Source organism: Bos taurus, chromosome 14 (genome assembly GCF_002263795.3).
Source record: "Bos taurus isolate L1 Dominette 01449 registration number 42190680 breed Hereford chromosome 14, ARS-UCD2.0, whole genome shotgun sequence".
Lineage (NCBI taxonomy): Eukaryota > Metazoa > Chordata > Mammalia > Artiodactyla > Bovidae > Bos > Bos taurus.
Window position 1 is genome coordinate 70,059,749 of NC_037341.1, and position 25,216 is coordinate 70,084,964.

Here is a 25,216-nt window from a genome sequence, read left to right on the forward strand (position 1 = left end):
CCCATCTATTTGCCATGAAGTGATTGGGACCAGATGCCATGATCTTAGTTGTCTGAATGTTGAGTTTTAAGCCAACTTTTTCACTCTCCTCTTTCACATGCATTAAGAGGCTCTTTAGTTCTTCTTCCTTTTCTGCCATAAGGGTGGTGTCATTTGCATATCTGAAGTTATTGATATTTTTCCAAGCAATCTTGATTCCAGCTTGTGTTTCATCCAGCCCAGTGTTTCACATGATATAATCTGCATATAAGTTAAATAAGCAGAGTGACAATATACAGCCTTGATGTACTCCTTTCTGGATTTGGAACCAGTCTGTTGTTCCATGTCCAGTTCTAACTGTTGCTTCCTGACCTGCATACAGATTTCTCAGGAGGCAGGTAAGGTGATCTGTTATTCCCATGTATTTAAGAATTTTCCACAGTTTGTCGTGATACACACAGTCAAAGGCTTTGGCGTAGTCAATAAAACAGAAGTAGATGTTTTTCTGGAACTCTCTTGCTTTTTTGATGATCCAGTGGATGTTGGCAATTTGATCTCTGGTTCCTCTGCCTTTTCTAAATCCAGCTTAACATCTGGAAGTTCACAGTTCATGTACTGTTGAAGCCTAACTTGGAGAATTTTGAGCATTATTTTGCTAGCATGTGAGATGAGTGCAATTGTGTGGTAGTTTGAACATTCTTTGGCATTGCCCTTCTTTGGGATTGGAATGAAAACTGACCTTTTCCAGTCCTGTGGCCATGGATGAGTCTTCCAAATATTGAATACAGCACTTTCAGAACATCATCTTTTAAGATTTGAAATAGCTCAACTGGAATTCCATCACTTCCACTAGCTTTGTTTGTAGTGATGCTTCCTAAGGCCTGCTTGACTTCACATTCCAGGATATCTGGCTCTAGGTGAGTGATCACACCATCGTGATGATCTGGGTTGTGAAGATCTTTTTTTTGTACAGTTCTTCTGTGTATTCTTGCCACCTCTTCTTAATATCTTCTGCTTCTGTTAGGTCCATACCATTTCTGTCCTTTATTGTGCCCATCTTTGCATGAAATGTTCCCTTGGTATCTCTAATTTTATTAAAGAGATCTCTAGTCTTCCACGTTCTATTGTTTTACTCTATTTCTTTGCATTGATCACTGAGGAAGGCTTTCTTATCTCTCTTTGCTATTCTTTGTAACTGTGCATTCAAATGGGTATATCTTTCCTTTTTCCTTTGCTTTTAGTTTCTCTTCTTTTCTCAGCTATTTGTAAGGCCTCCTCAGACAACCATTTTGCCTTTTTGCATTTTTTTTCCTTGGGGATGGTCTTGATCACTGCCTCCTGTACAATGTCATGAACCTCCATCCATAATTCTTCAAGCACTCTATCAGATTTAATCCCTTGAATCTATTTGTCACTTCCACTGTATAATTGTAAGGAATTTGATTTAGGTTATACCTGAATGGTCTAGTGGTTTTCCCTACTTTCTTCAATTTACTGAATATATTTAACTATAAAATATTAGTGTGGGCTTTAAAAAATTACATAAATTATTACTCTTGTAGGTATCCTGCCATTTGTTTTTTGAAGTCACCATTATGGTTAATATATTCAAGTTCCTACAAGTAGGTCTACCTCATTCATTTCTACTGCTGCATGTTTCACTGAAAAAATATAGCAGCATGAATTTATTCACTGATGATCACAAGGTGGTTTCTGATTGGTGTTATAAGTGCTTTAATGAGCATTCTTGTATCTGTCTCCTGGGTGATACAGAAGATGCACACTGAGAAGCAGAATTGCTGAGTCACCAAGGATGTACACATTTTAGATGTTGATGACTGATCTCCAAAGTGGTCTTCCAATTCACACTCCAACCAGCGCAGCACAAGAACACCACTTCTTCACATTTTCATCAGCCTTGCTATTGTCAGACTTCTGAATGGGTGTGTACTTGACCCTGACTTTGTACATTGTCTCCAGTATTATTCTCTTTTTACAGATGAGAAAACTAAGGCTAAAGGGTGGCAAGTTCAGAGAAAGAATGAGTGAATGAATGAACGAGTGAATATGGTGATACTTCATTATTTAGTATTTTTTTAATAAGTTCCAGAATATAAGTCCATGAATGTGTACCTTACCCCTAGCCCTTAGAACAGGTTCTGGTAACAGGTGAGTGCTCAGTAGTTACTGTAATGAATGGAGGAACCTGGGCAGAGAATGTCCTTTTTCTCCAGGAGCCTCCCCTAGGCCCTTCTGAGATACATCCTGCACGCAGCCTGCAGGGTTTTAGAAGGAGTAGCAGAGGTCTGCAGCAGCCTGGGCTAATGGAGCAGAGGAAGGGTGGCAGCTGAAAATTTTTTCAATGGAAAATTAAATTTGCTCAGCAGGAGTCTGATGAGACGCTGGGGCCAGACTGAAGGAGGCTGCAGCTGGCAGGAGTGTCCATCTGGATCCCACAGGCCTCTGGAAGTGGCAAGGCTATTCTTAGCCTTCTTTTCTTTGGTCTTCATTTTCTCTTAATCAGGGCTCTCTTGATTTTGCAATTGGAGTCTTTTTTCCCCCTTCTGTAAAGCAATGATTTTCCATATAGTAATTCTTTCCTTCTTTAGACTTCCCAGAGGGGGTGGGAGGTTCTTTTTGAGCTCTGACACTTTGCACACTGCCTCCCACCCAGCTCCTCCCACTGCTTTTGTGGCTGGTGGAGACCTATTCTGTGTGCGGGATTTGACCCCACATCCTTGTTTGTTTACAAAGGACTTAACCATCCCACTCTTCTTGCTAATTATTTTTTCCTAGGAACATCAATAGGAGTACATTTCCAACCCTGCCTGCCTCTGCCTCCTGCGTCCTGAATGCTGCTGGATTCATTTAACTGGAGCCTTCAGGGGCAGCACTACTGATGGCAGGTGGCCAAGCTCCAGGCCTCGGCTCCTGCGTCATCGTCATAATCACTCGCGTTGAAACGGAGCTCTGTGGTTAACAGACTGCTCCAAGCTCAGTAGCCCTTTAGTCCTCACAGCAGCAGAAGCCAAGGCCTCTGGGGTTTGGTGACATCCCAGGATCGTGTGACCAGGAAGAGGAAAGGCTGAGGTTTGACCTGGCCTTCCTAACGCTGAATCCCCTATCCGTTCTTTCTGCCCTTGCAGGGATCATCAAGGCAAATGCTCTGGGGGCCAGGTAGCTAATCTAAATGAGAGAAGCTGACTGGAGTAGAAGACATTAGGGAGTAGTCAGGACTCTGGGGAGTCAGACAACAAGCTGTGCCTCAAGGCATCTCAAGGCCAAGCATTTCGAAAGCAATAAAAGCCAAGGCCATTTATTGGATCACCTTTTCAGTGTTCAGGACATCCCTTCTCGTGGTTTTGGTGGAGGTGGACCGCACTTTATCATTGAGTAGCACTGACTTGGTGGCACGAATAAGCATGGCCTTGGTGGCAGTAAGTCTCCAGTATAAATGAGGAAGATCGAGTAATTCTATGGCTTTTAAGATAGTATTACAGACCCAAGGGTGCACTGACCTTGGGTAGGAGCCTACCCATCACCTACCCATCACCTTGCCTACCCATCACTTTGCCTTCTCTAGAACTTTCAAAGTCTGATATTCAAAGTAATAGGACATTAATGGTTGATCCCTTATGCCTCAACCCCAGGCCTGGTCAAATATTCTCCCCCTCCTTCCCCACCTCTTCCTCCCTCTCTGAAATCATGGGGTGGCTGCACAGGTCTCTATGCTAAGGAAAAAGAGTGACAGGGTGACTGAGACAGGGAGATAGTCAGGCCCCCCAAAGGCACCCTGAGTTTACCTTCTCATCAGGGCATGGGAGCTAGAGAAAAGAAAGAGAAGAGGGTGGTTCATGCCTTTAGGGAGAGACAGAACTTCCCCATTAGTAATATATTAGTGATATGTGGCCCAGTGAAGGTCAGGGGTTTTTGCCAATCAAATCAAAACTCCTCTTTTGAGGGGGATTAAGAAGGAGGTAGTCTGAGGTCGGGGGGGTGTGGGGAACAGGGCTGACGTCTAGCCCCTACTCTAAACAACGGTGGTTAAGACTGTGGCCCCAGAGAGCGCAGCTCTGCTACCTACAGGTTCTGTGACCTTGAACAAGTTATTTCACTCCATTCCGCAGCATCTTCGTCCATGAGACACAGGCAGATGCCGTGGTGGTGAGGATGAACTGAGATACAGTATATGGCTTTGTCAGTAAATGTCAGTTATTTTTGTTTGGAGTTCTGTCTCCTAGCCCCACTCTTTACCCTACTAGCTAAAACCTGAGGAGCCTTCAAATGCCCATGAAAGGAATACAGACACAATAATTCATAGACTAAGAAACTACAATCTTCTGCCAATTTTTCTTCTCCAGAACTTGCTATTTGTCCAAATGTCCTGATTCCCCCCTTTTTTCTCCATCTCTAAACCCTCAGATGGTCCCAGTGAGCTGGAATCCTGGATGAGGCAGCTGGGACTCTGCTGGATGAAGCTTGGCTCTGATATGTGCTTTTTGCTGGTATAACTGTGACTTTTGTCTAAATATTCACTCCAACTTAACTGCCATTCAGTTGAAACTCTTCCTAAGTTGTTGCTTTCTCATCTGGCTTCTTGTGGGACAGAAAATTTAAGAAGGCAGATTCAAACACAGCACGGATGTACTTATCCAGTCAATAGGGGACTGAAGAGCCCTCTCCCCCATCTTTAGAGCTGATTTTCTTTGGCGAGCTTCACATATACCAATGAACAACAGTTAAGAGGGGATATGGTCTAGGCGTAGAATTAGGTTCTTAATGGGAAGAATTAGGTTCTTATCAATGGGAAAAAGTAGAACTGAGAGGCTACATGATATGCATATATACTCTGATTTACACATAATGTTTTTGTTGGCTTCCCTGATGGCTCAGTTGGTAAAGAATCTGCCTGCAATGCAGGAGACTCCAGTTTGACTCCTGGGCCGGGAAGATCCCCTGGAGAAGGGATAGGCAACCTACTCCAGTATTCTTGGATTTCCCTTGTGGCTCAGCTGATAAAGAATCCGCCCGCAATGCGGGAGACCTGGGTTTGATCTCTGGATTGGGAAGATCCCTGGAGAAGGGAAAGGCTATCCATTCCAGTATTCTGGCCTGGAGAATTATAGTCCATGGGATAGCAAAGAGTCAGACAGGACTGAGTGACTTTCACTTTCAGTCTTTTTGTTAAGATCAGTTGACAGAGTCAGCTCAGCATGAAAAAGCACAGATAATTTTGAAATACAGATAATTCACAGATTACATGTATGGAGTCAGTGGGAAACTTTTGGATGGTCCCCCTCCCCTTTCCCCCTCTCTCTCTGTCCTTCCCTCACCCCCTACTCTTCTCTTTTCACCACGTCTGTAGCCATCCTCTTCCCGGCTAAGCCCAGAAGGAAAACTCGATGGAAATGAAGGGACCCATCCAGGAAATTATGACCCTTAGGCTCTGGTTGCAGCTCTGCCAGTTACTACCTGAGTGGTAGTCATCCCTTTGGGTATCAGCTTCCTCACATAAAATGAGGAGGTTGGGCCCAGGGCACCTGGGACCAAGAGAGCTCTGGGTTGCCATTCCATCTTTGCCAGCATGGGGCCTGGCATGTCTCAGCAGCTGGTCACTTGGATAATCCCCAGAGCACGTAAGTGCTGCAGGGTAACAGAGAACAGACTCTGTTCACAGCAGGGTCCAGCCACTTGAATAGATGCTGGTGCCTCTGGCTGTTTTCCAGAGCCACCAGCCCATCCAGAGATGCAGCTGGCTGGAAAAGTGGATGGATGTGTTGGAAAGGCCAGTGTCACCTCCAAACACAGTGTCTGGGAAATGCCCGTGGCCCGCAAAAGAGGTCACTGAATCCCTCCAGCTGGGGGCACAGTGCAAAGAGCCATGCAAGTGGAGCTTCGAGTTCTGATGCTGCCACATACATGAGCTGCGTGACCTTGGGCAAGCTCTCTGACTTTGGGGGTCATTTTCCTCCTCCATATAATGGGAGCAGCAGTATCTTCACCTTGCAGAATTGTAGTAAAGTTTGAGATACTGCAGAGGTCTAACAGTACCTACTAAATATAGGGACTCAGAGGTACTCAGTAAATGATAGAAGAAGTGGCTGTTTCTGTTATCTTGTGCCCTTTATTCACAGGCATCATTCTCGGGACTGGAACCCAGGCTAAGGCTCCTCGCATGGCCAGAGGCCCTGGCTCCACAGCCAGGACCGGCCATGCCAGGGAGCCTGGTACAGGAGATGCTGCTAGTCGGGATGCTGATTACATTCCCTGATTCAGGAGCCTCAATGTCCTGGTCCAGGGCAGGAGGGCTAGCCACATTGAGCACAGTCTGCTTGGATTCCTACTTAAGCTGTTTTTTCAAGACCTTTTCAAGGTCTTGCCCCCTTGCCCCACCTTCCTCTGGCCCCTTCTCTCTGGGTCCCGGTCAAAGAAGGGAGACCAAGCAGTGTGGGTCTCCTCTCCCCTCTTTCACCGGGAAGGCGACAGGAGCAGGCAGAGGCCGTTTTCCTTGCAGAAGATGCGTCTAACACAAGCCCCGAACACTTCCATGGGGCTGTAGCCCCAGCCTAAATCTCCACGGGAGCCTCGCCGATCCCTGGTTTTTGGTTTTGGCGAAACTGGGTTTCCCTTGCAAAAGATGCGGCTGACACAAGCCCTGAACACTTCAATGTGGCTGTAACCCCCTGTGTGTTTTTTTTTTGTGTGTGTGTTTTTTGTCTTTTGGCGAAACTGGGTTTCCAATCCCAACCTGCCTCTTCCTCCATCCTTCATCCGGACAGCTCGCCAACTGTTTTGCTGGAAAGTGCGATTAAGGGGCACTTCGTGTATTATCTGCCCCCTTCCAGCGTCCGCCTGGTCAAAAGAACAAACCAGAATAAAGGATCCCGGGATTCAACTGTCGTTGTTTTTTTTTAAAAGGGGAGAGAGGCGGGGGTCACATGACGGCGAGTCACCGATTTGGCGATGGGGCTGCCCCTCGGGGCTTGCTGCAGAGCCGCCCGCCCCCCAACTCCGGGCGGGGGCGCTGACGTCACGGCAGAGCCCGGGCCGCGCGCGTATAAACCGCGGGGCGCGGGCGCGGGCGCACCCGGCGCAGTCACCCCGCGATCGGCCGCCCGCATCGCGGCGCGCGCCAGCCCTCGGCCGCCCCCCGGGTAAGGCGCGCGGCCCGCGGCTGGGAGCGGGGGCCTCCGAGAGGTGCGGGGGGCAGGACTGGGGGAAGGGGTGGGCGTCCCCAGCCCGCGGAGAACTTTCCAAGTGGGGAAAAGAGCCTTCGGGACCTGCTATCCGGCGCGGTGGTCTTTTGATCAGGGGGTCGGGAGGGAGGGGTGTTGCAGAGTTTAAGGGGCGAAGGATGCCGTTTGGCAGTGGCGGGTTGCTTTAGTGCAGTTCAGTTGGAGGGTCGTCTCCTCCAGACTGTGATCGGAGGACAGCCGTCAGGGATACTTCAGGTTCTGGTTGTTTGAAGAGTCGGCCTACCGGAGGCGCTGCTTGTAAGATTAAAAAAAAAAAAAAACAAACAAACCCTACAAACCGATCGGTCATCAGGGTCATCGAGATGAGGGTCACGGCTAGGGTCATGGACCTGTTGGAGTTTTGGGGAGTGGGTGCGGGAAGGGGAGGGTCTCGCGCTCACAAGTGCATCTTGCTGCTGAAAATGAGATTGCTTCTGCTTTCTGTCTGAGAGCCTGGGAGTCCAGACCTCCGGGCAAGGGGAGAGAGTCTTGAGAAAGGCCAAGTTGTAGCCAAGTTGTTGAGTGTCTTTCTCGAGGGAGTCTTGGACCTGATTGGCTTCAGGAAGGTGGAAATCCGAGTTGAAGGAGAGGAACTCTTGGAGTGGACAGAGTTTAATAAGAGTGAAGCACTGTCTCTGCAAGTTTGACAGCTCTGAACCGGAGCAGGTCCTCTCCCTGCCAGAAGGACAAGGCTAAATGTGATATCCTTGGGCAGGCAGGCAGAAGTGAGGCATACACCTCAAGCAGAAATTCTTCTCCCCCTCGAATAAGAGCATATTCAGGCAGCTGGGGAGCATCAGGGCAACTTTACTAAACATGGAAGTTCCAATCAGCCCTGGTCCAGTCCAGCCGGGGGGAATGATGTCATTGTCACGTGTTCCCCACTGAGGCATAAAAGCCTGCTGGGTGCTGGTGCTACTTAAGTGCCATGTTTAGACAAGAGCGGTAACCTGGCCAGCTGGTCCCCAGCTGCATTAACTTGTTGCTTTTCCAGCCTTCTCTGGAGGCTCTTGGTGCCTTCTGGCTGCCTCTGTGCGGGCTCTGAGTGGGGAATCCCCAGGCTTCCTTGAGGATGGAGGAAGCCCCAGGGCAGTGGACGATACTAACGGTACCTTTTCCTCTTTGCAAATAACAGTCTGCCCGAGGAGCTGCTGTGTGTGTGTGTGTGTGTGTGTGTGTTCAGTTGAAAGCCTGCTGGATTTGGGGACTGCTTCACTGGTGCTCCTTGTGTGAGGGTTACTTGGTAACCTCATGTACTAAAATATCACCGATGACTGTGTTCGAGCTCCCTGAACTCATGCTTCCTGATGCTACCATCTTGGCTGCTTTGCCTTCCAGGACCTGACGATGACTCTGAACCATGTCACCATGCGCCAGGGCACGGCGGGCGTGCAGCCGCAGCAGCAGCGCTGGAGCATCCCCGCCGACGGCAGGCATCTCATGGTCCAGAAGGAGCCCCAGCAGTACGGCCAGCGCAGCCGTCCCCCTGCCGCCCCCGAGGACCCCTGCCGCCGGAGCTGGTCCTCCGACTCTACGGACTCAGTCATCTCCTCTGAGTCCGGAAACACCTACTATCGGGTGGTTCTCATCGGGGAGCAGGGGGTGGGCAAGTCCACTCTGGCCAACATCTTTGCGGGTGTCCATGACAGCATGGACAGCGACTGCGAAGTGCTTGGAGGTAGGTGGCCTGGCTCCGGGGGGCTTTACGGGGTCAGCAGCGGTTCAGGAGGAAGAGCAAGTGGGTGGGTCATTTGTCTGCAGAGTTGGGAACTGCAATTATGCCTTCTTGGCTCTGCCTGGGGAGCCGAGTCCCCACAGAAGCGCTGGCATAGGCCTCTGGGACAAGAAAGTGAAAATGCTTGTAGATAGAAGCTGGGCCAGAGAGGGAATTTCTTACATTCCAGGTCTAAAGGGACCGGGGAGACGGTTTTCAGAGGGTGGAGCCGGAGGGTCAGGATCCCACCTCTGGCTTTTGTCAGGTCTGACCTGGACCTTTCAAGCACTCAGTGTAGACACAGCCTTTTTCCATGGTGATACTTAAAACCAAGCCAATTAGAAAACTGTTAGGATGAATTCATTAGTTTGTTTATTGCAGTATTAGAGGATTTGCTGCTGCTAAGTCGCTTCAGTCGTGTCTGACTCTGTGCAACCCCATAGACGGCAGCCCACCAGGCTCCCCCGTCCCTGGGATTCTCCAGGCAAGAACACTGGAGTGGGTGGCCATTAGAGGCTTTAGAGGGTATAAAATTGTTTAAAATCTCTATTTTCAATAGCACAATATTTAAAAAAGATATTGAAGGATAACAATGATGATACTTAACATTTGTAAGTATACTTATGGCTTTTCAATTTTCCATGGATAATCTCATTTAAGGTATTTATTATTTAGGCCTTGGTTTCCAAAACTGATCTGAGGTGATACAGTCTCAAAAAAATCACATATTCCTCAAGTAAAGCATAGCACTGTATTCTGGGAAGTAAGATGAGGCTCCTGTAGTCGATGGTTTAAATTCAGTGTCTTTCAGCCACAGGGTCTTAGACGATGCCAGGGTCACTGTATGTCCCTGTTTGCATTTGTGGAAATGAAGGAAGCATGCTTGTCCCAGTGGCATGGTCTGTCTGAACGCTCAGTTGCAACTCACCGCTGAATCACAGGTTTCAGGAGTAGGAAGATGCCTTAGTGATGACACGGTTCTGCCCTCTGCTTGATGCACAGAAATCCTACTCCTTCCTTACTGCTGTCAGCCCGTTTCTACTAAACATCTATTCTTCCTTTGTCTGGGAGTTCACTGCTTCATGAGGCAGCTCCGGAACTGGCTTTAAATGATGACTCATTGATAGAACATTGATTTTTCTCCTCACTCCTGACGTCTCAGGGATGACAGCTAAACCCTAGTTCAAGGGAGAAAGAGGCTCAGTATCTCTTTTTTTAGTAAAGACCCACGGGTGCGTGTCCCTATAGGAGACAGGCAGGAGGCTCTCATCTAGAATGTGCATTTGCAGTGGGACAGATGCTTCATTGGATGCCTTATATTTGTGACTTTATTTTGGTCCTCACATCATGTCTGTACACTGAGTCTTAGGGACTTACCTGGAATCACCCTCTGGAGCATCTTGGATTAGAACCCGGGATTTTCGAAATTAGTTTGGTGGTGTTCACCTTCCACCATTGATAGGGAACCTGCTATGCGCCAGGCACATAGTGCTAAGTACTTCCCACAGGTATTTTAATAGTACTTATAAAAATTAAGCCCATTTGGTTCTAAAGTCCCTATTTTACAGGTGAAGAAATGGAAGCTTGTGAAGTCAAGTGACTTTCCCAGGGTGAAAAAGCTAGTCCCTGGTTTGCCCAGGATTCAAAACTAGTCGTGATTGAATCTAAATTCCTGTGTTCTTTCACTGTACTCGGCCGCCCCTGGATTTAGCATCCGAATGCTGTTACATACTATAGCACTTTGGGCAGGGTACCTCCCAGATGCCTGGCTCCATGCCATGCTCTGGGGTACTCAGTGATGGATGAGGTACACCATAATACCCTCTTAGGAAGGATTTGAAGGCTGGGGGCTGTAATTTAGAGCAGCATAAAAATTAATAAAGAAGTCACAGTAAAGTACTTTGGGGATTGATATGAAAAAGAGACCAACTAAGAATTTTTGTTCATTTCTTTAAGAGGGAGGGATTGAAATAATTAGTAGATAGCAGACTCTCAAAAATGTTTGTCCATTAGAGCACAGTGGTACCTGTCCAGAGGGTGGTATTCCTGTGAGCATAGGGTATGAAGAAGACTGACCCATCCCTGAACCTTGGGAAGGCAGGCTTCTGTATTTGGGAGGCTTCTTTGTTTAATGGGGAGAGGGGACTAATGGTAGGGGGAATCCTTTCGTGATCTCCTCAGACAGAGAATCTTTGACAACAGGAAGCTTCTTGGGTGACTCATCCTACCTAATCTGACCTATTTGAGTAACTCATACTGTCTAGGATTACAGCTCTTACCTGTGGGGGGCTGTTGGAATCGGTGGTTGGCTTTATCTTTCCCGAGGAGAGGGTTTTCCATGGCACTTCACTGCATTGTTCTTTTTTTCAGCATTAACCATAAGATAAAAAGTACACGATACTCTCATCATTATTTCTCCAAATAAAGATGAATGTTGTTAAGATTATATTGCACTAATCTTATGACTCTCTGTGCATATTTAATGCCATTCATTCATTCACTCATCTGTCCATTCATCAGTTACTGAACGTATACCATGAAGCTTGATGCGACTCAGTGAGGACATACTAAGAGTCGTGGGGTTTCTTCCTTAAGGATACTGACAGTATTTGTAGTCGAGAGCAGATATACACCCACTTATAAATCAAGATAGGACGCGGTTAGTATCTTCAAAGAGGTACAAGGGCAGTACTGGGGGAATTCAGAGGAGAAAATAAATACCACTTCTGGCTGTGAAATCAGGAAAAGTTTCATGCAAGTGTTGGTCTCTGAGCTGGACCCTAAGGACCACTAGGATTTAGAAGCCCTGAGGGAGGTGGGAAGACATTGCACGTATGCACAGATGTACAGCAGAGACCACTGGACTTGAAACCTCGTATGTGGGTTTGGACCCCAGTTTTGATGCTGGGCTTCCCTCATAGCTCAGTTGGTAAAGAATCCGCCTGCAATGCAGGAGATCCTGGTTTGATTCCTGGGTGGGCAAGATCCCCTGGAGAAGGGATAGGCTACCCACTCCAGTGTTCTTGGGCTTCCGTTGTGGCTCAGTTGGTGAAGAATCTGCCTGCAATGGGAGAGACCTGGGTTTGATCCCTGGGTTGGGAAGAGCCCCTGGGGAAGGGAATGGCTACCCACTCCAGTATTCTGGCCTGGAGAATTCCATGGACTATGCAGTCCATGGGGTCACAAAGAGTCAGACACGACTGAGCCACTTTCACTTTCACTTTCTTTTCACTTTGAGGCTGGGTGCTCCTGGACAAGATACTTACCCTTCTCATGCTTCCTCATTAGTAAAATAGGGACACTACTGACATCAAAGGTTATTAAGAGGATAAGGGGAGATAGCACAGTGCCGGGCACAGAGTGAGTACCAAGTGAACATTAGCTGGGGCTGATTCTGCGTCTGCTGTTTCCTTCCCGTGGGCTTCTCTTCCGCGCTGGCCCTTTCACTGCTTGAAGCCCTTCGTCCACTCTGGTGCCTCTTGCCTGGGGCCCTGTGAGGCGGGCAGAGGAGACGGGAGCCACTAGAGGGGAGGCCAGTGCTCCTCAGTGCTGCTTGTTCCTTTCCAAGTGGGACCCTCTGGACTCTGAAAGCTGAAAGCAGTTGAGAGTTCTGGGGGGAGAGGGATGCTGGAGCCTCAGAACTTTCCAGAGGCTGCCAGGACCAGTTCCGGCAGGTGAGAGAACTCCTGTGCAGGCTCACACACAGCCCTGGAGCCAGTCTTGAGCAGGGTGGTCCTCCGAGCAAAGAGGGTGGGGGGTCAAATGCAGTACAGACAAATCAGGAGGCAGCAGTTCAGGGAAAATGGAGACCGACCACAGTTGCCCAGTTAGAAACTCTCCCCCACCCCTCAGGAGGGTCTCTCCTGTTCTACAGGGGGTGAGTCCACCCCCCGCATCCCAGCCTTCATGGGGGAGCACCAGAAAAAGGAGGCCTTCTCCAGACCAGGGATCTGAGAAGCCTTCTAAGCAAGAGGCCTCAACCCTTTCTCCACACAGCTTCACCCAGCGCATATTTCAAAGGACTCGTCTAGAATTTCATATTCTTTTATGTCAGCTCTTCTTACCTGATTAGCACTTAAAAAGGCTGAAAGGTAAGTGCCTAAGAGAGGAAGAGAAACGCAAGCTTTGATTACAAGCAGGTTCTCTCCTGGTAGCAGAAGGCTGTCACGCGGACGCTCTGTGTGTTTGAGGAATCCTTGGGGCACGTAGCCAGAGGCGCTACATAAACCCAGGTGCAGGGCACATGGCCACAGCAGGGCCGAGATGTATTGTTTTAGGCTCCTGGGTTTCCAACACAGTGACTTTCAGGCAGGGGTAAGTCAAAACGATCCTGTCAGGAACCTTCTGGGACAGCAAAGCAGTTTGTCCTTAATTTGCAACTGGACTCTTCAGTCCACTTATTCCTCTAGACTTCTTCTGATAATTCTTAAACTGAGAGAAAGTTTGAGTTTGCTTTTTCCCTTAGCTACTGGAATACAGTATGCTTCTTAGTTCAGACAGAACTAAGGCAGATCTCTTGTGCCTGCCTACTTTTGGGTAGTGAGTGATGAGCAGAGAAAGTGGGGTGTTTTTTTTTTGAGTTTTCTGAGTGCAAGGAAGGCTTTCAGAGAAAAGATAAAAACTCTGAGGTGGTCACGGGCAGGCAGCCACGCCCCCCACCACTACCCCCAGCCCGATCTGTGCTGCCCAAACTCTGATGGTTTGCACTTGGTTGTATACATTTGCCTGTTGAAGTCATGAGACTCTACTCTCCACTAAGCCAAGTTATGCTGTTCACTCCGATCCATTCCTGATGCATCCTGAGGGTAGCAAACACGGTGGGAATAAATAGACTTAAAAATCCCCAGTGGGAAACAGTTACCATCGTTTAGAAGAGTGACTCCAGAAAAGGTGGGGACACTGAGAAATTCAAAGTTGTTCCTGGTTCATTTTTATTCTCCTCTGTCCACGTTTCCTTCCTTTCTCTCTTCTGATTCTAGTCCCTAGATGAAGAAACATTAGACCAGGAGCATGGCTTTTCTGTTTTACATTGGAGCGTAGTTGCTTTACAGTGTTGTAAGTTTCTGCTGTATAAGAGTGTGAGTCGGCTACAAGCACACCTGTATCTCCTTGCTCTTGAGCCTCTGCACCCTGCATTCCACCCCTGTGGATCGTCGCAGAGCGCTGGGCTGGTTCCCTGTGCTGTATACAGCGGGTTCCCTCTTGAGCCTCTGCACCCTGCATTCTGCCCCCGTGGATCGTCGCAGAGCGCTGGGCTGGTTCCCTGCGCTGTACACAGCGGGTTCCCTCTTAAGCCTCTGCCCCCTGCATTCCGCCCCCGTGGATCGTCGCAGAGTGCTGGGCTGGTTCCCTGCGCTGTATACAAACTCTTAAGCCTCTGCCCCCTGCATTCCGCCCCCGTGGATCGTCGCAGAGCGCTGGGCTGGTTCCCTGCGCTGTATTCAGTGGCTTCCCACTAGCCATATACACGTCAGTGCTACTCTCTCGATTTGTCCCATGCCCTTCTTCCCCACTGCGTCTGCAAGTCCGTTCTCTATGTCTGCGTCTCTATTCCTGCCCTGTAAATAGGTTCGTCAGTACCATTTTTCTAGATTCCATATATATGTATTGATGTACAGTGTTTGTTTTTCTCCCTCTGACTTACTTTATTCTGTGCAACAGACTCTAGGTTCATCCACATCACTACAAATGACCCAATTCCATTCCTTTTTATGGCTGAGTAATATTCCATTGTATATATGCACCACATCTTTATCCATTCTTCTGCTGATGGACATCTAGGCTGCTTTCATGTCCTGACTGTTGTAAATAGTACTTTTACAATTTGCACATGAACATTGGGATAATGTGTCTTTTTCAGTTATGTAAACCAGGAGCACTGCTTCTTCTAAGTACCTCACTGTTATAAAGCAGGAAATATCCTGGTTCCTACAATGCAGGGCTCTTCAGCTAGGATTACCTGTAATAGGAAACAGCAAGTATGGCAAGAACCAACTTCCATGATCTGAAGAAGTGATGATAACAGCTAACATTTACTGCATGTCTACTGTGTGCCCAGGCTTGATAAATGTAATTGTCAGATAGCCCTAAGGTATGGATACTATAATCAGTTCCATTTCACAGATGAAGAGACTGAGGCCCAGAGAAATTAAGAAAGCAGTTCAGAGCCAAATAGTTAATAAGGGCGGGCACCCAGATTTGAGTTCAGGTTTGCTTGTGCTCACAGCTGCAGTGCTATATTTATCATCCATTCATTCATTTGATAAGTATTTACTAAGCACCCGCCATCTACCCAGGAAATGTCCTGGGTGCTGGGGGAGAGGGCAGTGAACAGCACAGAGGTAAATCTGCGTTAACATTCTGGAAGGTGAGAGGGACCGAAAATAATAAAATGAGTACATTAAATGCATTCTTGTTAGATAGCAATCAGCACAGTGAAGAAAAAACAGGGAAGGGAGTAAGGAATATTGGGAGGAGGATGACGGAATTTTAAGAAGGTGGTCAGGAAACACATCACTCAGAAGGAGGTGAGGGAACAAGCCTTCGAATATTGGAGAGAACTGTTGTCATTCAGTCGCCCAGCTGTGTCTGACTCTTTGCGACCCCATGGACTGTAGCCAGACCTGCCTGTCCCTCGCCATCTCCCGAAGTTTGCCCAAGTTCATGTCCATTGCATTGGTGATGCCATCTCATCCTCTGGTGCTCTCTTCTTCTGATTGTCCTAGTTCCTAGCAAAAAGAACAGCCAACGAAAAATGACCAAAAAACAAAAAGACAAAAAATCATTACGAAGATAATAATTTTCTAATGTTAAAACTCAAAACAGGAAACCGCATTGTACAAATACAGGGAGTATGGGCTTAGTTGCGTGGAACTGATGGGAATTTCTCTTGCAAAAATCCCACTGAACTCAGTTACTCCCCTCCCCTCTACACACACACTGATTTTTCTGGCCTGGAGCTGCTCTGCCCTTTGGACTGCATTCACCCTTCACCTACACTCAATCTGGGCTCAAGTGCCAGGAGGGAAGTTTCCATTACTAAGTAGAGCTGGAGGCTGTGCCTCTGTTCTACTTAAGATGGAAAAGCGATCCCGTTTATTCCAGGGACCTATATTTTTTAAATGCAGAAAATGTCATCAAAACAAGGGTAGTCTCAAGATTTTTTTCTTGCATATTTCAAAAGAGCTCTGTGAGCTGAAAGCTCCAGAAATTGCCAGTGAATGTTCAGTCATCAGCCCTGTGAGGGCTGTGAGCTACGTTTGCAGTTCTACTGGGCAGTCAGTGTTTCTCAGGCAGCATCCTTGGAATCGGAGTCAAAAGTACTCAAGTGAGTTTATTCTCCTAAAGGGTTTTCCTGTATAAAACGTATAGGAATGATGAAAATGAATGGATGCCTTTCAAGTGTTTAGTGACACATATTCGGAAGAAGCAGGAGATCTGCTTAGTAAATACTGGAGGAATATGTGCGGAATGTTGTTGAAGGTGGTTAAAAAAGAGTTTATCTTTGTGAATATTTACACAGTTTACTCTGTCTACTTGCATAATTAATTGCATAGTTAGTAAGTTTATTTTCTGGCATAATTTGCTGCATCACCCTCTTAGAGAAAAGTGTTGCCTATCTGTTTGACTCCAACATCACTGTTCTTTCTTTTCCAGAAGATACATATGAACGAACACTGATGGTTGATGGGGAAATTGCAACAATTATCCTCCTGGACATGTGGGAGAACAAGGTATGCAGGGCCCGTGACTGTAAACTCCTCTGGGGCCTGCCTTCCAACAGGCTGTTTGGTGCAAGGGTGACATTGTCCTTCTTGATGTTCCAGATAAGGTGGACTCATTTTCTTGATTAAAAAGCATTTACTTCTGAAGACCGAAACTGTTGTAAGGAACACGTTGTTCATAAATGAGCTTTGAATAACAAGCAAGTGGCAGTGATCTGCCCTTAGGTCTATTCAGAAATACAAAGTGTATTTGTTTTAGGGAAAGTCCCAGTAAGTATGGGTGATAATTTTAAACTACATAAAACCATATTATATGAAGTTGACATTCTCAATAGTTTTCACATTTTGCTTTTTTTGGTGAAAGGTTTGGGCTTTCTGAACTTGTATGCTAGACCGACCTTCTGTTTATTGAGACTCCTCCTATGCTAATGAAAGGATTCTTAATTTCATCACTTAGGAAAGGCAACGGAGAAGGCAATGGCACCCCACTCCAGTACTCTTGCCTGGAAAATCCCATGGACGGAGGAGCCTGGTAGGGGTCCATGGGGTCGCGAAGAGTCGTACAGGACTGCGCGACTTCACTTTCACTTTTCTCTTTCATGCATTGGAGAAGGAAATGGCAACCCACTCCAGTGTTCTTGCCTGGAGAATGCCAGGGACAGGGGAGCCTGGTGGGCTGCCGTCTATGGGGTCGCACAGAGTCGGACACGACTGAAGCGACTTAGCAGCAGTAGCAGTAGCAGCAGGAGAGGCAAAAAGAATTTTATGGAAGCCAGGAAAGGCTCCTTTTAGGTGGTTGAAATAAAATTGGAAATATTGTTTGGCAGACCCATTGTATAATTTATCAACTCAAGCTGTAGGAGGAATCAGAAAGTCAAAGTTCTTGGCGTCTGTCCCGTCTGAGCTAGCAGTCTTTACAGTCACAGACATCATGGAAGACAGATGCCTCTGGGGGGAGTCGGAATGAATTTTCTTCCTCTCCCGAATCAGCAGAGGGACTCTGGGATACACACGTTCCCTCTTTCAAACGGACACCTCATTCAACCAGGCAGCTCTGAGCTCATGGAAGACCTTGTCCTTTATCAGGGGGAGAGTGAGTGGCTACAGGACCACTGCATGCAGGTGGGGGATGCCTACCTGATCGTCTACTCCATCACGGACCGAGCCAGCTTTGAGAAGGCATCCGAGCTGCGGATTCAGCTTCGCAGGGCCCGGCAGACCGAGGACATCCCGATAATCCTGGTTGGCAACAAAAGTGACCTGGTGCGGTGCCGGGAAGTGTCCGTATCAGGTAAGAGGAGCGGTGCCAGTACTGTAGAAACGTCTCTGAGTCCCTTGCCTTTTGCTTCTGATGGTTGCTCTTTCCTGAAGCTGAAACCGGGGACTTACTAGAATGCCACGTGGAGTTTTGAGAATCCTCTCGAAGAGGTCCACGTTCCCAGCAGGTCATCTGCTCTACGTGCGGGATTCCAGTCTCTCCATCCCCAAGGCTTTCTCTGGGATTCCTTTAGGGAAGAGGTTTGGCTCAGGGAAAACTGGCCATCCCCAGCCTTTTGGCCTCGTCCCTTCTATTCTCCAGGGAGATCTCAAGCCTTCTGGGAAGTGAAAGTAACATCTTTAGACAGGAAGGATGGGTACTTTGATTAAGGGGCATTGTGAGAAAGAGTCTCACCGAGATTGAGAATTCTACTCTGGCTGCCTCTGGTTCCTTCTAGAAGCATCCTTCCAGCCCTCACTCTTTGTTTCCTGAATTCCAGTCAAGGCATCAGTCTGCTGGTGTCACGTACCCTTGTCATAATTCAAGGATACTTTCTATTTGTTGAGCTGGCACCCAAGTGCCTTTGGGGACCTTAAAATTTTATTGTCCTAATACAGATTTGTACAATGGTAAAAAAAAAAAATAAAATGCTGCATTGCCAGCCTCAACCCAGGAGTAAAGAACCCTGTAAAAGACTGAAAAGACCCAACCAGCTTGGGAATGCCTTACTCTTGGGAAATGGCTGTCTATAGTAGTTAGTTCCCCCCAAACAAAAACGGGGACACCTGGTCATTGAACACAGGAGAACATTCGAAATTGAGACTGTTTCAGAAAAACTTGTTTGTAGGGTTGCTGTAATTGTACTGTACATATGTGAAATCTTCAAAATTTTTTCAAAATATCTCATCAAAACTTAAAAAAAGTTTTTTTAAGAGAGGAAATAAACTAGTAGGATTCTTAATTTTCAATTCAGGAACTGAATCAGGAGAAAGAGTAAAGAACATGAACTTGAGAGTGAAGCAGACCTGGATTCACAGCTGCTACTTACAGGCTGTGTGAATGCCCCTCCCTTCCTGTTTCATCAGCTACCTGAAAGGGATAGTGTACTTTTAAAGATTGTTATGAACATTAAAAAAATATTTGTCAAGTATTTAGCCCATTTCCCGAGGGGAGTCAATTAAGACAATGGCTGGGACTATTATAATTAATACTATGACACTGGTGAATTTGATGGGCCCGATCTAAAGCCCGTCTTTGCTGCTTCCAGGAATTTTCCTGTGAGGCTCTTTGCTTCTGTTTAAGGGAGGCCACGTGTCCCCGTGGCCTCCGGTATCCATCATGTGGATTGCTGACTTCGAGTTCCCTGGGGCACCGTTTAAAGTTAGGCCGCATCCAGCTTGGCTGTGTGCGTGTCGCCGCATCCAGCTTGGCTGTGTGCGTGTCGGGTCAAATCTGCAGCTCCCCTGACTCTCCTCTCGCCCTCTTGCTTTCCCCATCAGAAGGGAGAGCGTGTGCTGTGGTGTTCGACTGCAAGTTCATCGAGACCTCTGCAGCCGTCCAGCACAACGTCAAGGAGCTGTTTGAAGGCATCGTGCGGCAGGTCCGCCTCCGGCGGGACAGCAAGGAGAAGAACGAGCGGCGGCTGGCCTACCAGAAGCGGCGGGAGAGCATCCCCAGGAAAGCCAGGCGCTTCTGGGGCAAGATCGTGGCCAAAAACAACAAGAACATGGCCTTCAAGCTCAAGTCCAAGTCCTGCCACGACCTCTCGGTGCTCTAGGCACCCAGAGCCACCGCTGTCCCGCAGAGGACATCACTGAAGGCCACTGGGACCCATAATCTATATTAGATTGGATTCTTAAGTATCGTTAGATGTGGCTTCCCCTATTGTAGCTGGGAACTAATGTGCTAGCCTGCTGGGCAATGTACGCATGGAAAATGAAAGAGCTTCGTGAGGAGTCAGTATTCATTTACAGGAAGAGCCTGACCTTTGCTGTTTGAACACCCAAGACTCATTAGAGGGCGTGGTCAGGGTTCACATGTGTTTCTTCTCTCCTTTGGCTGATAGAGAATCGAAGAATGCCTGGATAAGAACTTTTCCTAGTTAAAATTTTGCCTGGTGTTCTGATATGTGAATTTGAGGCCAATCAGTCGGTCATAGGCAAATATAGGAAAGCTGTCAAAAGAGTTTTGCAAAGGAAAGAGAACTTCTGTCTTTGTAGCTTACATGTGTGGAGCTAGAACTGCATAACTGGGTTCATCACGGTCATCACTGTCATTGCTCCGTGAAGCTGTGAGAGATGATGGACTTGCTGGAAACGAAAGCTTAGCAAACTATTTTTGTTCAATGCCCATAGTTGATGATCCAGAAATCTGTAGAATTTGGAATTGATACATGTACCACTTATGGGTTCAAAAACTGTGTATTTACTATTGTGTCTTATATTTTTTTATTTAGAGGAAAATTATTTTAATCAGATTCTATTTAGCCAAACCACATTTTCTGTTGCATTGTTTTTAAAATCATGGGGCCATCATAAAAATATTTTTAACATCTAAATTACTAAGAACGTAGAGTGCAAAATGCCAGATTTTAAAATATAATCGAAGCTCTGAATTTTTGTAAAACACAAAACATAAATACTTCCAGCATTTTGGGTTGACCGTTGTATGCCGCAGCTCTGCTCTATTTATTATTATTTTGCAAAATAACAACCATTTTAACATTTGATAAAGCATATTTATGAACCTGTTTCTTATTAAGAAAAACACCCGTTTTATTACCATTTTCTATCTTTTTCAGAATATTCAAGTTTTTACCTATATGTCTTATAATAAAATAAATAAAATCTTTGGAAAAAAAAGGCATTCCTAAATATTTTTCCTCTCCAGGAGAGATGGTTGTGATCATTTTGGTATAGCTTCCAGAGCAAGCAAACTATAAAGAAACCTACCTATCATTTTATTTCTTCTTTTCATTGGCAGTAGCCCAGTCATTATCTGTTTTAAAGAGTATTCCTGACCCCTGTCCTTTGGGACGTGATTCACAATAATGCAAGGTGATTTTCAGCTGATACAGTTAGGAAGTATTTGGAGTCATGTAAATGCTAAGTTACAATAAAAGTGAGATTGATCTTTACTTTGGTCTGGAAAATTCCTAACTCAACAGATGGGCCTCGCTTTGCTCCCCAAAGGCTCATGGTCCTAAGCTTGAGTAAAGCATTAGAGGAAATTATAAAGGATTAGGGAGGAAAAAAAGGAAGCTGGTGATTTTCAGCCTGAGATCTAGCCAGGCAAGCCTTTAACCAAATTTTCCTTGCTGACTTTATTACAGCTGGACATTAATACATGGCTGCTTTCCAGTGGTGCTGTGTAGCCCTTCTGCTGCAGGAGTGGGGCTCCCTGTTCACACCCCTGGCCCCTATGTGCCCCCTCTTTCACTCTCAACTCCCTCTCTTTCTGAGTTTGTGGTCAGACACACACAGTGACCATCGTGGGACCTTGCATATTGCCCCGAGTGACACAGTTTTACAAGGGGTTTCTTTTCTGTTCTGTTGCCCTTTCTTCTCCCTTTTCTAAGTTGGGAGCAGAAGTTCCCATCTCAGAACTTTGTATCTTTGAATTGTGTAAGGAAACAGTACAGGGAAGTGATGAGAGTAAAGATTCAGGTTACACAGGCCTCTGCGGAATTCCGGCTGTGCCATTTAACATGTGCATCTGGAGTAGAGATTAAAGCTTCTTAACTATCAGTTTCTCATCTGCAAAACAGGGCTGCTAAATATACCTGCCTTATAAGGTTGTAAGATGGATGTCGTTCAGTTTGCCACACTGTAAAGAGCTTGAGAGATGGCAGTTTTCATTGACACACATCTTCCATTTTGCATCAATTAGTTTTTTTTTAAATTTTAATTGGAGGCTAATTACCTTACAATATTGTTTTATATGTCAGTCTCCCCAAAATGAAATGGACACTCCTTAAAATCAAGAACCACTTCAATCTTTTCCTTTTCACCTCTCTGCGGTACAGAGCTTTACATACATTGAAGGTTTTAATAGCATTTCTTCTTGAATAGTTTCTCCCAGTGGCTCCATGAGGTTGACAGGCCATTTTACAGCAAACAAGGCCAGGGGATAAGTGACTTCCTCAGTTTGTTCAGCTATGAAGTATCTGGGTTATGACTGGTATCCAGCTGTGATGTATTTGCATCTTCTAGAATCTAAAACCGTTTCCTGTACACACAGCTCTTTTCATCCTCATCGGCCAGCCCTTCTCCCCACCCCACACACCACACACCACACACAGCATGGCACACCTCCCCTGCACAGCCCCCACACGTAACACAAACCGCACACACGCACCCTCCACGTAGCATACACACACAACATGCACACACATCCCACAGCACACATACCACACACGCGCCTGACACGCACACACACACACACACACGTGTTCTTTATACTCTTTTCTCCCAATTCAGCCTGCCTCCTCACTTATTGCAGATCTCCTTAGATAAACAGCCAACGGCTCCCAGGCGTCTAAGCCTCAGGGCCCGTTGAGGACCGTCGCCCCAGGGCTCCCCCAGCTGAGCCAGGCACACTGCAGGTTGCAGTCCAGTCTGAGAGGTGGTTTGGTTCAAACAGATCTGGGTTTCAAACTGGTTTCATCACTGTGGCTATGTGACCAGTAGGAATTTGCTTATCCCCTTCAGCCTCAGTTTGCCCATCTGTGATGTAGGTATAACACCTACTTCACATGGTTGCGATGAGAACAGCAAGAGACCTGCAAAAGTTTTTGCCCCAAGGTAGCTCCCACAGCTGCTGCTCCTACACAGAATCTTGCCTTCACTCACCCTCACCTCCTCCAGACATTGCTGGGCGTCCGTGCACCATCGGATGCCAGGGATACAGTGATGACTAAGACATTGTCTTGGTCCTCTGAGTCCTCGAGAAAGGTAAACACGACTGTCCTGAAAAGCCAAAGAAGGTGGCATTAGGGATAGGAAGAAAATGAAACTGTGGGAGGGTTATACATGGAAGGTGCTGGATCTGCTGCCATTAGATGAAGTTTAGATGAAGAAAACTATTAAAATGATTGGATTTGAGGTGGAAAAAGAAATTGGGCTATTTTTAAAAATTCCATTTTGGAAAGTAGGAGCATTGGAGAAAAGTTGGATTTTTAGCAACCTGTATTTTTGCTCAATACATGAACTACTCAGTAAATGGAATGAAGGAGACGATTATGAATTCACTCGGCCAAATCCATGGAGTGCCTACGTGTGCGAGGTGCGGTGGAGGAAACCCAATGGGAGAAGGCGGTCTCGCCTTTAAGAAGCCTATGATATAGTTATGGCATATTTGTGGGAGGTGGGCATGGTGTGAATGAGGACAGCTACACAAAAGCCTAGACTATGACATAGAAGATAAGAAGGGGCCGAAGACCTGTGAGGTAATTCGGTGGGAGCTTGGCTGGTGCAATCACGGAATGCCTCTTGGAGGAAGTGGCATTGCGCTTAATCTTGAAGACTACTTAAGATGTCCACAGACAAGCCTAGTTAAAAGAAAGAAAAAGGGAGAGGTTGACCCATGTAAAGAAAATAGCATGAGTAAGAGCAGAGAGGCAGGAAAGAGAAAAATCTGTTTAGAAAAAATAAGACAAGTCCAGTTTGACCAGGAGATTTCTGGAAGGTGGTTCACTTCTTAAAAGTGAAGTGGTTAAATATATGAGTCTTGGAGTCAGAAAAATGTAGTTTCACATTCTAACTTGTTAGCTATAGTGGGTTGAATTCCCCCCCAAATCCACATCCACCTCAAAATGGGACCTCATTTGGAAAGAAATTTTTTTTTAGGTGTACTTAGTTAAGGATCTTGAAATCATTCTGGACTTAACGGTGGGCTCTAAATCCAATGAGTGCCACCTTCATAAGAGAAAAGAGAGGGAGAGAGATTTGACACGTAGGGAAGGAGGCCACGTGAAGACAAAAGCAGAGATTGGCGTGATGCTGTGGCCAGCGAGGAATGCCGAGGAACATCTGGGACCAGTAGTTGCAGACAGAAGGAAGGATTCTCCTTAAAGCCTTCTGAGGGAGAATGGCTCTGCCAACATCATCATTTTAGATTTTTAGCCTCCAGAACAGCAGTAGAATACATTCTGTTGTTTGAGCCAACAAGTTTTTGGTAACGTCAGCAACCCTAGGGGAATGAAATGCATTGGGTTATTTAGGGCAGTGTAGCCTATATAAAGGAGAAGGCGATGGCACCCCACTCCGGTACTCTTGCCTGGAAAATCCCATGGATGGAGGAGCCTGGTAGGCTACAGTCCATGGGGTCGCTAAGAGTTGGACACGACTGAGCGACTTCACTTTCACTTTTCACTTTCATGCATTGAAGAAGGAAATGGTAACCCACTCCAGTGTTCTTGCCTGGAGAATCCCAGGGACGGGGGAGCCTGGTGGGCTGCCGTCTATGGGGTTGCACAGAGTCGGACACGACTGAAGCGACTTAGCAGCAGCAGCAGCAGCCTCTCTATAAGCCTCCATTTCTTCATTGGAGAAACAAAGATAATGCCCATCTCAAAGGATTATCATGAGGATTAAATGGAAAGCGCTCAATTCATTGTCTGTCCAAGAGGTAGAAAGTGACTAAACAGGAAGGTAAGAATGGGGCGTCATTGACTGTGTCAATGTCCAGGCTGAGAAGTTTGCACTTGGTTCAGAAGACAATGCAGGGGCTTGAAGATTGCCAAACAATGTGAGAGGTCAAGTGGCCCTGCTTCAGGACGTGCCCCGGGGGGTTGACCTGGCAGGAACCTGGAGGTACAAGACCACCCCCCACACCCCCCCTGCAAGAAGACCTGTGAGGAAGCCGCGGGAGCACCTGGCCTCGTGTACGGAACCCTGTGCAGGGAGACAGAAACTGTCCAGCAGGAGAGCCGTCGATGTGTGCTCTGCATTGACGAGTGCACGCATCTCGCAGGTTTCCAGGTTTTGTGCAGGGAGTGCTCCCAACGCAACGAGGCCTGATACCTACAACAGCCAGATGGCAGTGCAAATAAGAGACAAGGAGAAAAGGGCAGCAGAGCAGGGCGGGGAGCGCCGGGTTACCAGATGATCCTGCGGGAAGGGTGTGGATTCCGACTCTGTGACTGCCGAAAAAAGCCGTAAAACAAGAGGCCTGAAACCACCAGTAATTGTCCAGTTTAACTCCTGAAGCACTGAGGAAATAAATATTGCACACCTGCTTGTTGGCTCTTTGCATCAGATGGCCAAAATATTGGAGCTTCAGCCTCAGCATCAGTCCTTCCAACAAA

The 25,216-nt window shown here is 46.9% G+C and overlaps 1 protein-coding gene across 4 annotated transcripts; it reads left to right on the forward strand.

Annotated features, from left to right (window-relative positions):
* Positions 1 to 7,020: 7,020 nt before the first annotated feature.
* Positions 7,021 to 21,046, forward strand: GEM (GTP binding protein overexpressed in skeletal muscle). Of its 4 annotated transcripts, none has more exons than NM_001276305.1 (5): positions 7,021 to 7,133; positions 8,553 to 8,892; positions 16,585 to 16,661; positions 17,739 to 17,943; positions 19,410 to 21,046. In NM_001276305.1, exons 2-5 carry the CDS (start codon positions 8,562 to 8,564, stop codon positions 19,685 to 19,687), a joined length of 891 nt encoding a protein of 296 aa, NP_001263234.1. In that variant the 5' UTR covers positions 7,021 to 7,133; positions 8,553 to 8,561; the 3' UTR covers positions 19,688 to 21,046. The 4 variants fall into 4 exon arrangements, with proteins under 4 accessions (NP_001263234.1, XP_010810533.1, XP_010810532.1 ...); NM_001083732.2 differs by lacking the exon at positions 7,021 to 7,133 and adding an exon at positions 8,136 to 8,322; XM_010812231.4 differs by lacking the exon at positions 16,585 to 16,661 and having other exon boundaries at positions 7,065 to 8,322.
* The last annotated feature ends 4,170 nt before the right edge of the window (positions 21,047 to 25,216 follow it).